General features: G+C 39.5%; 2 protein-coding genes across 2 annotated transcripts in view; one reads left to right on the forward strand and one right to left on the reverse strand.

Moving 5' to 3' along the window:
* ctnna1 (catenin (cadherin-associated protein), alpha 1) overlaps positions 1 to 15,413 on the reverse strand; it is an 85,005-nt gene that overhangs the window by 47,395 nt on the left and 22,197 nt on the right. The gene's annotated exons all lie outside the window — the stretch shown is intronic.
* lrrtm2 (leucine rich repeat transmembrane neuronal 2) lies at positions 1,440 to 6,985 on the forward strand. The gene is made up of 2 exons (XM_047354520.1): positions 1,440 to 2,169; positions 2,757 to 6,985. The coding sequence occupies exons 1-2, from the start codon at positions 2,166 to 2,168 to the stop codon at positions 4,394 to 4,396; spliced, it is 1,644 nt and encodes a 547-aa protein (XP_047210476.1). The 5' UTR covers positions 1,440 to 2,165; the 3' UTR covers positions 4,397 to 6,985.

Here is a 15,413-nt window from a genome sequence, read left to right on the forward strand (position 1 = left end):
TTATGAAATACCTTGCAACTAAAACATCACAGCATTTAATGAATTATGTTAAGGTTTGTTTCAACTATGAGACCAGGAACGTTTGTTCCCATTTTATTCTACCACTGTTTCTTGTGTCATTTCCACTGTGGGGTACAAAAGTAAGCTGTTTATGTAAATTACATCCACCGGTGCTGAGAGGGTCAGTCCAGCTGCAGCTGTGTGGGGCTGCTTTGGAAACATAATAAAAACAGGGATTGGCTGCCGACTGTATGGGAGAGCGAGCCACACACACCCTGTGGATGTGAAGCATCCAGGAGTTTGTCCCAGTGATTACACACTAAAACAGCAATAAAATCACCCTGAAAACGTTTTTAACATTCACAGGATTTTGATAACCAGCATGATGTGTCCCGAATGAGCACTAACCACACACACATCAGTAGCAATGTGCCTCAACTCATTCAAATCTAAAATATGTTCGTGATAAATCTTGAAACAGGTTCAAGCATGTTAAACATCCTAGTATTACTGGTCTAAATCCCAAAACATGTCTTAAGCAGGAGTGTTTACTCTTTGCTCCTACAACTGAGAGCAGAAGGCCATGCTTCATTTATTTCATTTAATGACTATTTCCACTAAGATTAACTAATTGTATTGACATGTTTCAATTCAAGCACTGGAAAACACCAACATTCAACATTAGTGACTTGGTCTAAATGGGTTTGTAAAGAAAAATACCAAGCACTCTTGTTGCATAATGCAAAGTTAACAAAATATGAACTCTATGCGATATGCAAAAAAATGTTATGTCCCATCCCACCACAAAACACCCTCTAGTTTGTTTCATGGTCAATCTAAAAGGCTCTACCCCGCCCGACTAGGGCTGGCTTTTGGGGTGAATTTCTACCCTTGTAATCTGATTTGTCTTTGGTTCCTGCAGTGGGAACAGCAGAACAGAAATGTTGGTCCCAGAAAACCACCCCGTTTACTGGAAAAGGTTCTTGCAAAAGAAATTCATGTCTAGACTATAATTTTTCTCCAAAAATATAGAGCCCCAAGTTGCTTAGCCTTTTCTGTAACCATGCAGCTGGGCATGCACTACATAGGAGTGAAAAAAGAACCTGGAAAGACATGAAAATCATGAATATAACAAAAATGAATGTATTATAAATAAGGCAACGCAGGACCTGGTCAGTCATGCTCTTTGACCCAAAACATCAACTACACTTGCCTTTTTCTGTTATTCTGTTTAGGTTTTTACTAAATATTCAATATCCGTAGAACAACAACATAGAGGCTGAGATTTACAGCTGTGGTTAATTTCAACAGCAAGCTGCGGCAAACACGTTCAAGGTATCAATATTCTGATGGTGACGAGCCAAAGGGAGGGAAAGGGGAAGAAAGAGGGAGGAGGAGGAAGACTAAGGTGCACAGGAACTGTGTATGAGGCAGAGAGCAAGTGACTGAGCAGCAGAGTAAGAGCCTGTTCGTGTGTGGGAGAGAGAAAAGGCGGGAGAGAGAGAAACAGCGGTGATGATCGACGCCAGGCTGCCACCACTCTGCAGCAGAGAGTGGCTGCAACAAAAAGCACAGAACAACATCTCTGACTCGTCGCTCTGCTTTTTTCTCTCCCTGCGTCTCAGCTAGCGGATGAGGGCTCCGCTCACAGCTCTGCAGAGGCTCTGCCGAGAACGAGCCGGCGTCAGACGCAAGATCCCTGGCTGCCATCAACAAGTTAGGCTTGGAGGACCACAGCCATGAAAGAAAAACACCTGATCTTTAATTAAACGAAAGAACGTCACTGCAGTGGAAGGAAAACAAAAAGGGGGGAAAAAGAAGAGGGAGCTGCTGATTGGAGTCACTCTGGATCTAACTGATCAACTTGAACAAAAATATTTCAATCAAGGATTTGAGGGTTTAAGGAGGAAAGATTTGCCTCTTTTTTTCAGCTTGGATTTTAGGGGTCTCTGGCAAAAACACACGGAATAATCATCATCTTAGGACATGGAATTTTACATTTTGTTTGAATTGGGTGGGTTCAGAATTGCTTTATTTCAAAAGAAGCAGATTCCTTTTGTGTTTACTCAAAAGGGTTTTTTCCCTTTGGATTTTTCTTCCATCCCGTTGCTCCAAGAGTCTCTGGAAAAGGATAGTTGAATGCAGCCTCCGATGTACACAAAAGAATGGGTAAGTTAGTCTTTTATATGGAAGGTCTGGTCATGAATAGAAAATACAAGTAAAGAGTGAGAGAGGTTGAAGACTAAAAGCTCTTCTGCCTCGTCTATGTACTGCAATACACCCCCACCCCCCTTCCATGTACTGCTCTTCACAGACATAAGTTAGAAGGATGCACCCTAAAACACATCATTTGTTGTTCTCAAATATTTCTTTAGAAATCTGGGAATTCAGGGGATATTCATGGGATTTTAGGTTCTTGGGAAACAGTAAATGTGCCTTCGATTATTACAGCACAACAAAAAAAGAAAAGGGTACCCTGATTTTAGAAGCGAGAACAAAAAAATAAAATCCCAGGTCACATGTAATTGATCACTATATGCCTAATTATAGGATGTCCCCATTAAACCCATGATTAAAAGGCAACATGCTTGTATGCACACAGTAAAGTTGAAAATATAAAATGTCTTGCTTGCTAAATGTCCGGGAAAGATGGAGAGAAAATTGGCACCATCGCCAACTTGAATTAATAATAGGTGCTCTGCAGAGATTAGCTTTCCCGTCCCAAAGTTCATTTTCTTTTCTTTGAACCGACCCAGGTTTCCATTCAAGGTGGCCATTGGTGGGACCTGCACCAGTGGCTGTGAGTGTGATCAGTATGCTCCTAGCGTGTCTGCTGTCTCCTGCATCATGCACAACCTGCCCTCAAAAATGCCGCTGTGAGGACCTGCAGTTCTACTGCGACACCCAGGAGCTTAAGGCACCACCAGATGGTGTGGACAAGGGCGCCCTGGGGTTGTCGCTACGCCACAACAGCATCACTGAGCTCTCCCCTGATCAGTTCTATGGTTTCAGCCAGCTCACCTGGCTACATCTAGACCACAACCAGATTACCACAGTACAAGAGGATGCCTTTCAAGGGCTCTATAAACTGAAGGACCTCAACCTGAGCTCCAATCGTATCACCAAGTTGCCCAACACAACCTTCATCCACCTCATCAACCTTCAGATCCTGGACCTTTCCTTCAATCAGATGACATCATTGGAACCAGAACTGTTTCATGGACTTAGGAAGCTCCAAATACTTCACCTCCGTTCAAATTTACTTCGCACCACACCTGTACGAGCTTTCTGGGACTGCCGCAACCTGGAATATCTGGGCCTGAGCAGCAACCGACTACGGAGCCTTGCCCGGAATGGATTTGCTGGGCTCATTAAGCTTAAAGAGCTCCACTTGGAGCACAATCAGCTGACGAAGATTAACTTGGCCCATTTCCCACGTCTCGTTGCCCTCCAGTTTCTGTATCTGCAGTGGAATAAGATTAATAATGTCACATGTGGCATGGAGTGGACTTGGACGACTTTAGAAAAGCTGGACCTCACAGGAAATGAAATACGTGTCCTGACACCTGACGTGTTTCAGACGCTGCCAAATTTAAAAATGTTGCTACTGGATAACAACAAACTAAGCAGCCTGGAGCCCCAAGTCTTGGATATGTGGCAGTCATTGAGTACGATTGGACTGTCAAGCAACCTTTGGGAATGTACCAAAAGGATTTGCTCTCTGGCCACATGGCTGAGCGCCTTCAAGGGAAGGTGGGAACATTCCATCGTCTGCCACAGCCCTGAATATGCCCAAGGCGAGGAGATACTTGACGCCGTCTATGGATTTCAGCTTTGCCAGAATTTTTCAGCACCAGTCATTCAAACCATCAGTACAACCACAGACACCACTACGGCTGCTGAGATCACAAGCTCTTTGTTTGGAATTATGCAGCCAACCCCTACACAGGACTATGCAGAAGATTTTGGGAGCTTTACCACACTCACTACCACCACGACCACAACAACACAAACCACAAGCACTGCTGAAGCAACTACTGCTTTGCTGGAAGAGGCAGCTGTGACAGATGACTTCTTAGCAATGGACAACACGGCCATGACTCATAGGGTTATCATTGGAACTATGGCCCTTCTCTTTTCCTTCTTTTTCATAATTTTTGTTGTGTATATCTCACGAAAGTGCTGCCCCCCAACCCTGCGGAGGATACGCCACTGTTCTGCTATTCAGAACCGCAGACAGATGAGGACCCAGCAGCGACAGCCAATGGCAGACCTGGCCACACAGGTACCCTATAATGAGTACGAGCCTAGCCATGAAGAAGGGGCTCTCGTAATCATCAATGGCTATGGGCAGTGCAAGTGTCAGCAACTGCCTTACAAAGAGTGTGAAGTATGAACTGCTATTTATTCCTAGACCATAAGGTTTGTCATTTGACCATTTCAGAATGAAACAGGGTTTGCTTTTTTGATTTCTCCCCAGTTTGTGTAAAAAGCCTAATTTCTACAAGTGACGTTTGAAAACGTGATCCAATATCGAATGCTACAAAGACAGAGGCTGGACAGCAAAGAAACTATGTCGAGATAGTCACAACTTTATTTTTCTATAAAGGAAAGGTTGTTCATATTAGCCGGGGCAATCATTTTAAATAAGAAAATTGTAAACTGTGAGATTTGTCTCTACATTGTCTATATTTTGCAGCACAGCTTAAAGGGCCAAACAGCCCTACGTTAACAAAGTACTTAAAGTGAAGGGATGTGATTATGTAATTTTTTTTTTTCACAAAAGGTAAAACATTTGAAATATTGTTTCCCCAACTGTACCAGAGGCACTACAATAACAGGACCTTACTAATAATGAATCCTTTTATGGAGAATAGAAACCTGAAAAGACATTACATTCACCAAATATGTGAATTTAACAAACCTTTAACCTTAAACCAGGTGAGCCGTTTTTCATGAATTCGTATTTCTAGTCAAACGTTTGTGTGGAAATGTAGCTACAAATGTGTACCAAGAATCAAAAATGTTCAATTATATTAATTGGAAGCCTCATTTTTTGGTCAGACATGCTTAAAAAAAATCCTGATTTGCAGCTGACATTAAGGCATTAGAAGTTTAAAGTTTTGTCTATCAGGGCCAACTATTACAAACAATCCTTAACCTGTGGGGCACACTAAGATGTGTTCAGCTGTGGTTAATATCCAACCTACCATGTTTAAGGTGGGGGGAAAAAAAACACCCTCTTGGATGTAAACCTCACATTTGACACAAAATGATAAAACCTTTAATGTACAATTAATTGTATATGGATTACACATTTCCTAAAGGCCATACAAACTGTGATCATAATATTTATTTGCGCTTAGTGTAGTTAAGTCCAATCTGATGATTTGCCACATCAGGATCAATTCATAGATTTGTGTGATATGCGAGTAGCAAGTTAAAGGGCAATGAACAGAGCAAATGCCAGAACATCTTATGCAGAAAATAAAAACCTCTCCCAGAAGACAACACTATTATGCTTACGAGCTAATCAAGACTGACGGGTTCAAGATTGAGTCAATTATGGCAAGGCCAACAGAATCTAATATTCTGCCTCCTCCACCGGTGACCCAGGAAAATCTAACTCTTCCATCAGTAAAATGTGGTTGTTTTGTCATCATCTGTGAGGTAACACCAAAAACACTCCTAAACTTTTTATTTCATGCAACGGCATCAATAACATTGTCACCTGCAGTCTGGAAAAAAAGGATTTATAAATATATCAGTTGTCATGTTTGGACTAACAAGTGTCAAGCTAAACTGCACTCAGTACTCTAGGCAAATGGAGATCCGATGATAAGCAAACAGCAGGTTTTGTACGGACACATTTGAGAGAGGATATGCATTAGCATCAGTCTGAAGCTACTGCTGCAGCTTCGCACTTCATGTTCCATTCAGGAGTGGGGGCAGGGTGAAAGTCAGTGGGATTGAGATGAATTAATGGATGAAAAGAGGGCACAAATTATTGGATAACCTACATTTAAAACAAATTTTAAAATACAATGCAGTAAATAAATCATAATGTTTGTGCTTTAAACACAGACAACACAGCAGCAACAGTCACTACTTTTCAGCTGTTGATTTAATTTTAATACTCCAATCCTACAGCATCTTTACGGAAGATGCATCATATGCAGAGAATGAAATAATTTCTCTGGTTGGGACAGTCTGGGTAGAGGCAGAAGGCTCCGTTTGTCGTTTTGTCTACTAGTTTATAAAAATTTGGCTTTAAGCTTTTACATAAACACATATGTATAAGTGTGTCTAATACTTCTCATGCCAATAAAAACAATGTATGTAAACCAAGAACATTTTTATACTGAGTTAAGACCACTTATCTGAAGCCAAATAATTCCCCTTCTGATTTAATGTTTCCTCTCCAGCTTCACACTGCTTTGACTACTGCCCTTCTGACCTTGCATGCTCAAACATCCAACTTTGAGTAAAATACGTCTCAAGTTCATTCAGCAAACATTTTGAGACCCCATTTTCCAATGAAGAATTGGGAAGTAAATGGAATTCCAAGAGTCTTTCAATCATGGCATTGACATTATGCTCTTTAAGACGACAGTTGTACCCAGTGACTGAAAATCCACAAAATTTGTAAAATTATGCATCCCTTAGCACTTTGGCTGTTTGTAAACCGTTTTGTTTTCTCTTGTCATCCTCTAGTTCTTCTCATCCTGCTGAAAAAAAAGCTGAAAAGGAAAAAAATAAATAAAAAGAAAAGCAATCCCAACTCTCATTTCCAAACTCTTTGTGCAAAATTGAATGCTTTTCTCTTCCCGTTTTCCTTTTGTATTGTAATATGTACAATTTCATATCTGTATAGTGGATAAGATGTGCCAAACTGAAAAAAAAACATTGTCCCTTCAAAACATATATTTTTTAAATAAAATGGTTATAATTGTTTGCAAACTGTTTGCAAACTGATGTACGCTGACATCTTGGTTGGGTCTTTTTTTCATGTTAATCAATTGTACACATTTTTAGTTGGACTATATATACCTAAACCTCAGCATCTGCATAACTTAACATGCAGCAGCTCAGAAACAAACTAAACATTTTCCTTATACAGCAAGAAGTGACCAGGCTAATTTGATTATAATTCCCTTTAATTAATGGGCATTAACTAAATTATTGATTACCTGGGGTGAAAATTTTAAATTAGATACATGGTTATAAAAACAAATTTTTTCTGGGTTAAAGTGGAAAAAAGGTGGTGATCCTTTCTGTCCTTAAAACTTAGACGGTGTGTTGAGTTTAGAAAGGATTTAGTAAGAAGTCCAACAGGATTACAGATATCTGATTTTAACATGTTTAAAAGGAGAACAGTTTAGTGAAAATTTTGAAATTTGCAATAAATAAATAAATACAGGTCCTTCTCAAAATATTAGCATATTGTGATAAAGTTCATTATTTTTCATAATGTCATGATGAAAATTTAACATTCATATATTTTAGATTCATTGCACACTAACTGAAATATTTCAGGTCTTTTATTGTCTTAATACGGATTATTTTGGCATACAGCTCATGAAAACCCAAAATTCCTATCTCACAAAATTAGCATATCATTAAAAGGGTCTCTAAACGAGCTATGAACCTCATCATCTGAATCAACAAGTTAACTCTAAACACCTGCAAAAGATTCCTGAGGCCTTTAAAACTCCCAGCCTGGTTCATCACTCAAAACCCCAATCATGGGTAAGACTGCCGACCTGACTGCTGTCCAGAAGGCCACTATTGACACCCTCAAGCAAGAGGGTAAGACACAGAAAGAAATTTCTGAACGAATAGGCTGTTCCCAGAGTGCTGTATCAAGGCACCTCAGTGGGAAGTCTGTGGGAAGGAAGAAGTGTGGCAGAAAACACTGCACAACGAGAAGAGGTGACCGGACCCTGAGGAAGATTGTGGAGAAGGGCCGATTCCAGACCTTGGGGGACCTGCGGAAGCAGTGGACTGAGTCTGGAGTAGAAACATCCAGAGCCACCGTGCACAGGCGTGTGCAGGAAATGGGCTACAGGTGCCGCATTCCCCAGGTCAAGCCACTTTTGAACCAGAAACAGCGGCAGAAGCGCCTGACCTGGGCTACAAAGAAGCAGCACTGGACTGTCGCTCAGTGGTCCAAAGTACTTTTTTCGGATAAAAGCAAATTCTGCATGTCATTCGGAAATCAAGGTGCCAGAGTCTGGAGGAAGACTGGGGAGAAGGAAATGCCAGAGTGCCAGAAGTCCAGTGTCAAGTACCCACAGTCAGTGATGGTCTGGGATGCCGTGTCAGCTGCTGGTGTTGGTCCACTGTGTTTTATCAAGGGCAGGGTCAATGCAGCTAGCTATCAGGAGATTTTGGAGCACTTCATGCTTCCATCTGCTGAAAAGCTTTATGGAGATGAAGATTTCATTTTTCAGCACGACCTGGCACCTGCTTACAGTGCCAAAACCACTGGTAAATGGTTTACTGACCATGGTATCACTGTGCTCAATTGGCCTGCCAACTCTCCTGACCTGAACCCCATAGAGAATCTGTGGGATATTGTGAAGAGAACGTTGAGAGACTCAAGACCCAACACTCTGGATGAGCTAAAGGCCGCTATCGAAGCATCCTGGGCCTCCATAAGACCTCAGCAGTGCCACAGGCTGATTGCCTCCATGCCACGCCGCATTGAAGCAGTCATTTCTGCAAAAGGATTCCCGACCAAGTATTGAGTGCATAACTGTACATGATTATTTGAAGGTTGATGTTTTTTGTATTAAAAACACTTTTCTTTTATTGGTTGGATGAAATATGCTAATTTTGTGAGATAGGAATTTTGGGTTTTCATGAGCTGTATGCCAAAATCATCCGTATTAAGACAATAAAAGACCTGAAATATTTCAGTTAGTGTGCAATGAATCTAAAATATATGAATGTAAAATTTTCATCATTACATTATGGAAAATAATGAACTTTATCACAATATGCTAATATTTTGAGAAGGACCTTCTCATGTGGACACTTAGATTAATATTTATGTTGATGCACTATGGCAAAGGCAAAATATTTTAGATTTTCAATGCCAATCTAAATATTGACTTAAACAAGGTATGGAAAAAAGCACCAATGGCTCCAGTCACTGTGATGCACACTAATTACCGGAGGTTCAGTGAAGGTGACATTTTTCCATGTTGTTAAACTAAGTCAGAGCTACCTTATAATGTTCATACAAAAAGCTAAACGACTTAAGCTTTAAGTTATTTTCAATGCTTTAGCTAATGCATCATTATAGAAAGAAGATTCTCTTATCCTTACTTTAAACTGTAATCAGTATGCCCCATATATCTACAAAATGCTAATACTTAAGCCTCATTTCCATTTTCGGTTGCAAATTAGAACTAAGTCCATTTACTCCTATAGAAATTACAACTTCTAAGTGTATAAAATTCAACTGTATTATAACCAAGTGTTAACCTCTTGTTTTGGTGAACCTTACATTGTTTGTCAGATAATCTGTTAAATGAAGCAGCAAACAGACTGAAACTGCTGACTCAAAATCCCCTCAAGCTTTGTTTTATTAACTGTTGAAGATGTGCTTGCAATAATATCTGCAACAATTTACTGGATTAATCTGGCTTTACCAAAAAATAAATAAATAAATCGGAATAGAGATTTAATTCATTGCCTAAAGCAGCGTTTCTCTTCCTTATTATCATGCACATCATATCAACAGATATTCGGTATGAAACAAGACAAGCACTGTGGTTTTAATATCACAGTGTAACTGTTTAATGCAGAATCTGCGAGAAATCTGTTTGACTAAGAAATTTAAAAAGGAGCCATGATTTATGAAGGGAAAAAAACATTCTGCCTACGTTTTTAGCCACCCTTTGATACTTTATGTTTAGCGAGGCAGCAGTAGAGGTAAATTTGTGCTACTCTTTGCATCCTTCTCAATAATACATTAAGAGAAAAGTTGTTATAGGTCAAAGGCTAGTTTTATGTCATCGGTTACCCGATTTATTGATCAGACTATTATAAACAGCCACAGAAACAGCTCATCTTTAAGTATGACAGCTCTAGGTTTTTAATTTACAATAACCAAGTAAAGGAACACGTCCATACGCAAACACCTTCACAAACCATGTGATTACAAATTAAGCAGCCTACTTTTGTTTTCCAAAGTCAGGAGGTTGTTCGCCATCAGGGATCCAATTACTCTTCCCAGTATGTTTGAGCTGTGGTTCAACTAGAGCTCCAAGACATGCAGTTGTTCCCATGATTAACCAGATGAACTGAAAACAACTACAGCCAGCAGGTCTCAGTGTGGGTGTAAAACTGTATCCGTGTGTGAAAGCCTGATAAAGAGGTGAGCTATCTACACTGACCAATGCTTTTTGTTCCATTTTCTTGTATAAACCCCAAAACGAAAACAAGATGTAACCAAAGAACCATCCTAGAAGAACAGCAGGAGAAATCAACATGAATTTCTGTTTTAAAGTCTTTCAATAGGCAACTCAAGTCCTTGCAAATACCGGTCATTAAATATCAAAGGCTTCTTCAACATTAAAGTCACAGTAAGAGGTGTGTGATGAAAACAAAACGATCTAAAACAGTTAAGACTCTGCAGTGTCTACTTGCTACATTTATAAGCATTTTACCTTTCCTTCCAGCTTATTCAACCCATTTATTTTTTGGGGGCTGTTTAAGAATGAAGTTAAAATTCTCTGGCTAAGGATATTATATTGTGTTTTTTTTAGCAACTTTTAACATAAATAAATTGAAAGAAAACAGACTGATAAGATGGACTACAAGATAGCAGAAATTGATCCAAAAGGTTTAAAAAAAAAAAAAAACAAAAAAACATTTAAAATACTTTATTAAAATACAAAACGTCCTCCAGGTCAAGTTACAGTCCATCGGTTTTTCCATCCGTTCTCATTTTAAAAATCAGCAATCATCATGATGTGGATTAGTATGCATGTCAATTAAGTTAATGCAGCTACAGTTACAGGTGAACAATCTCAGGTTTGAAAGCAATATAAGATGACATTTAACTGATGCTTATAGGAGGAGCGGCCTTTGCTTTGACTGTACAACTTTTAAGGAAAAGTCAGAAAAAGAAACGTTTGAGAATGTAAAATTGCTGTATTAGGTTTTCCTTTTACAAGTGAAGAAATGCGATTCCACTCCCCAAACAAGTCTTTTTGTTAATAGAATTGGCTTAATGGTTCAGCCGTCCTGCACAACAGGAGCTAATGAAAACAAGCGTGCACAACTGTGAAGAGAGGAAATAGTCAAGTTGTCTAAGCACAGAGCTTCTTATTGTGAGTTCACTGCATTCTTCTTCCTTACTGCTGAGAAAAACGCTTAAACTCGTCCACCCGACAGAAAAGCCGATCCAGAGGCCCAGGATCTACCAACCAGAGATCAAAGGACCACATCTAAGAAATGTTGCCTGACAGACTACTGTTTTATGGAGGCCATAAATAAACGTAATGCCTTCAGACACTAAATCTTTTCCCTGTTACGCTGTGCGGTGTGTAATTCCTTTTAATTATGGATTTATATAAGATTCAAAATAGATCAATTTGCCAGCTGTGACACGGTTTTAGTTTCTTTAAAAACATCTCCATAATATATTAAATATTTGATTTATTTGATGCATTTCATTTGGGTGTTTATTTTGTACTTGACGCACTGCAGTCAGTTAACACAATGCTCATTACGGTGTCATGTTAAAGGTGTGTCAATGTATCCAGCAAAGCAGAAAATGCACAATAATGGGTTCATTAGACGTTGAGATGTTAGTCATTTTAGGCTGGTCTCATTCTGAGGGGGTCCTAACGCCAACAAAGTTTTAAAAACGCTACCTTTTATGTTTTCGCAGTTAGGTTAAAGAATTCATTTTTCACAAACTGCTTTGAGAAATCTCTTCAGTGTAGAACTACCCAGCTCAGGTTTGATCAGTCGAAGTATTTTAGACTTTGGACTAGAGAGGATCAAATGCATTCCAGCAGTGCTTCATGTCTCATCTTTCTGTCCCCGTTTCTTTTTTTCCTAGAGCGTTTTCAAAATGCTGCCACACAAAAACATTAAAAAGGAATGGTGGTTTCTTCACTGCTTCTGTAACGGAGTGTTGCCAGATAGCACGACAAGCAGTTTTTGAGCAGACATACATCACAATGGGGTAAAATCAACTTTCAAGTGCATTCAGACTGAATAATTTTTACAGTTAAGATGGTAAGAATCTGTGCAGACAATTGCAGATCGACGATAATGGTTTGACACCATGTCAACATAAGCTTTTCAAGTTTGCTTTATCTCAACATTAAGTGGGATTCTTTAATTAAATCAATGAAAACACCCACCACAAAAATAAATGCTAGTGTGACAATTTAATAATAAGTAAATCTTTGTCTGATATACAGGGATATGAATATTTGTGCCTTAAGACAGGGACAGACGACTCAGTTTTCTGTTTGGTTTTAGCCCTGATTCCCAGTCAGGAAAAGACTAAATCAGTCTGCAGAAGTTGGAGACAGTCGGCGAAGTCCTGAATTCCCAAGTGTCCAACCCAAATTTGGGTATAGTTGTTTTGGTCTGAACCAATTACAAACACAATTGCAAACGGCTGTTGCCTATGGCTAATGAAACCGGCTGGAACGCAACATCGACTGGGAGCTGTTTTTCTACAAAACATTATAAATATAAACAACAGTGGCCATAATACAAACCATCCAAACACTAACTGCAATCCCAATGATTAAAAAAGCACAAAAAAAAAATTATAGATACACATGGATATTTAAGAGTAAAACACAATAAGAGTATTTTTACCTTTACGGATTATAAAAAGGTAAAAATGTAATTCGTTAACCAAAATAGAGGGGGACTTATTTAAAGAATTAGCTCCATTATTTCTGAATAAAATGTTGTCCAATTGGTATAAATGCATTTAACAGAAAGTTTTAACTTTTGTTTACATATTCCTTTCCAAACATTATATTACACGTTTAAGACAAAAATAAAATTTAATCGCTTTCATTTTGTGGGGAGTGCAACAGAAATATATATTCTGTGTGATTTCTGAGAATATTCTCTATCACTGCCCCCTACTGGTCTCTTTGTGTACCTTTCAAACTTTCGCCTTCACAGGTCCAATGCGTTCAGCTAGTCTGATAAATCCTGTAGTCTGTAATCCCAGTTCTTCAGTCAAACATAAATCTGATGAAACCAATCCTTCCATGTGTCGTCCAAGTCTGAAAGTTGTGTGGTTCTTCCCCAGCTTTAGGCTTTTCTTGCAACAGCCTTACTTGATCTCCCCACTCAAACACAGTTCTTATTCCCTCCTAGTGTTGCACATTGTATTTCACAATGTTCTGAAAATTTTAAAAAGGTACTCGGCGTATATAGAAGAAACCCTTCAGTTTCAGGTGATAAAATGCACTAGCTCTGTGCCCAACAACGGTCAGAAAAGGCAACTAGATGGTTACACACTGTAAACCTTAACAACCCAGCTGAAATTAATTTTTAATGAGATGTATCTGAGCAGGCAGAGAGAAAATTGGATAGAACTGAATTCTTCCACTCACTTAAGGTGCCCAAGGCAAAAAGTAAGGGTTGGGGGAAGAGCAAGCCATCAGAAGAGAAAGGGACAAACAGGAAGGAGACTGCAAAGGAGGAATGGGATTAAAACAGATGTCCAATGTGTACAAGAAATGTTAAGGAGTGCCAAGTCCTAACACTTGCTTTGAGCTAAAAAGAAAAGAGGAAAAGGATGTTGGGTCCCACTGTAGATGCCGGGTACTACATGTCATTTTCACACAGGTGAAAATGCTAATAAACTCACAGGAACTTAAATGTCAGTAGCTGTGCATGTCAGAGGAACAAAGCATTTTGCAAGGTGTGACAAAACCCTGACAGATGCTGGTAACAAGGGACGCCTTCATAAAAAAAAGTGTCAGAAACTGTTACACTTAACTTGTGGGATGCTAAACCATCATAGCTATCTAGAATAATTGAGGTTTCCCAATGTGGCGGGGCAGGGGCAACATTACCCCTCATCCACCTTTCCACTTCACTGCCTGGGAAGACGAGCTGCAATGTTGTAAAATGATCATTAACATGATATTGTTTCTGCTACAGGGGTAAAAAAGGAAAAATGTGCACCCTATGCAAATGTTTCAACAAAACCTATTCAAAAAGGGACATTCCAACCCAGACTCCACTAATAAATCCGACTTGCTCTGTAATTCAGCTCTAGTTTCTGTTTACATCAGCTGCCACAGAAAGACAATTTGCACATGGCTAATCAGGTTTGCATTACCAAAACGTCACACTTGTCTAGCAGACACTTCTGCTCAAAGATATTAAGAAGTGAGAAACAAAAAGAGCCAATGTCAGATTTAATAACTTGGCCAGTAATCCCACATGAAAAGAAGATTTACGACAAAACCAGTAATATCCTGATTACAGAAAGGCCGCTTTTCTACAGCCAACAATATTTAGTTGCCTGTCTGTAAATCAACGTGAAGCATGTTACATTTTGCAGGTTAAATAACATTTATATTGGCCATAGAATTTCACCTTTCCAGTCCAGACAAAGAAATTCACTGACATCCAATGACATGGAGGTGATCTCATAGCTGAGGTTCAAAAACATTTTAGTCCATATGACCTCTTAGAGGAAGTAATTCAGCTGGAAAAACTGGTAATTCTTTGACATCCATCCGGTTCCCTTAGCAACATCGATGAAACCAGAGTGCTAATTAGGCCCGAGGCTGCAAGGGCCTATTGTAATCGTAGGATTTCTTATTGTTTCTTTCTTTCTTTTTTCCGTTGCGTCAAATCACACCAAAGTTGGCATGAAGGAGGACCTTCGGGTTCCCGACGATCCTATGGGGTCATATGCTGACATCATCAAAGCCCTGAGAACAGGAAGTCTCTTTTTACTGGGAAAGGTCGCTATCTGGCTGTCTACACTCAATCAACTTAAAACTGTGTCAGGTGACTGATAAGTAGTGGGTCTAACTTAATTTCAAGCACAGTGACTTTTCATAAAAGGGCGTGACCATGGTGGCGTGGCGAAGTTGGCCATGGCCATACGTTTGGCTTTAATTTCCACATACATCATCTGATCTGCACCAAATTCAATGTGATTGATCCTTGTCCAGTCCCCAACAGAGATCTGATGACATAGTTGGTGGGCGTGGCCTAATTTGTCCACAGCGCCCCCTAGAAAATAATAAATAAATAAAAATCAGCCTAAAGCCATGCTTTGAGGTATTTGAAATTTGGTACACATATGTAACTTACCAAAAAGTCTCTGGGAGTTTTGGTCCAAACCCAACAGGAAGTCGGCCATCTTGGATTGAAATTGCCATTTTGACCCC

This window comes from Girardinichthys multiradiatus, chromosome 23, assembly GCF_021462225.1.
Source record: "Girardinichthys multiradiatus isolate DD_20200921_A chromosome 23, DD_fGirMul_XY1, whole genome shotgun sequence".
In the NCBI taxonomy this organism is placed as follows: domain Eukaryota; kingdom Metazoa; phylum Chordata; class Actinopteri; order Cyprinodontiformes; family Goodeidae; genus Girardinichthys; species Girardinichthys multiradiatus.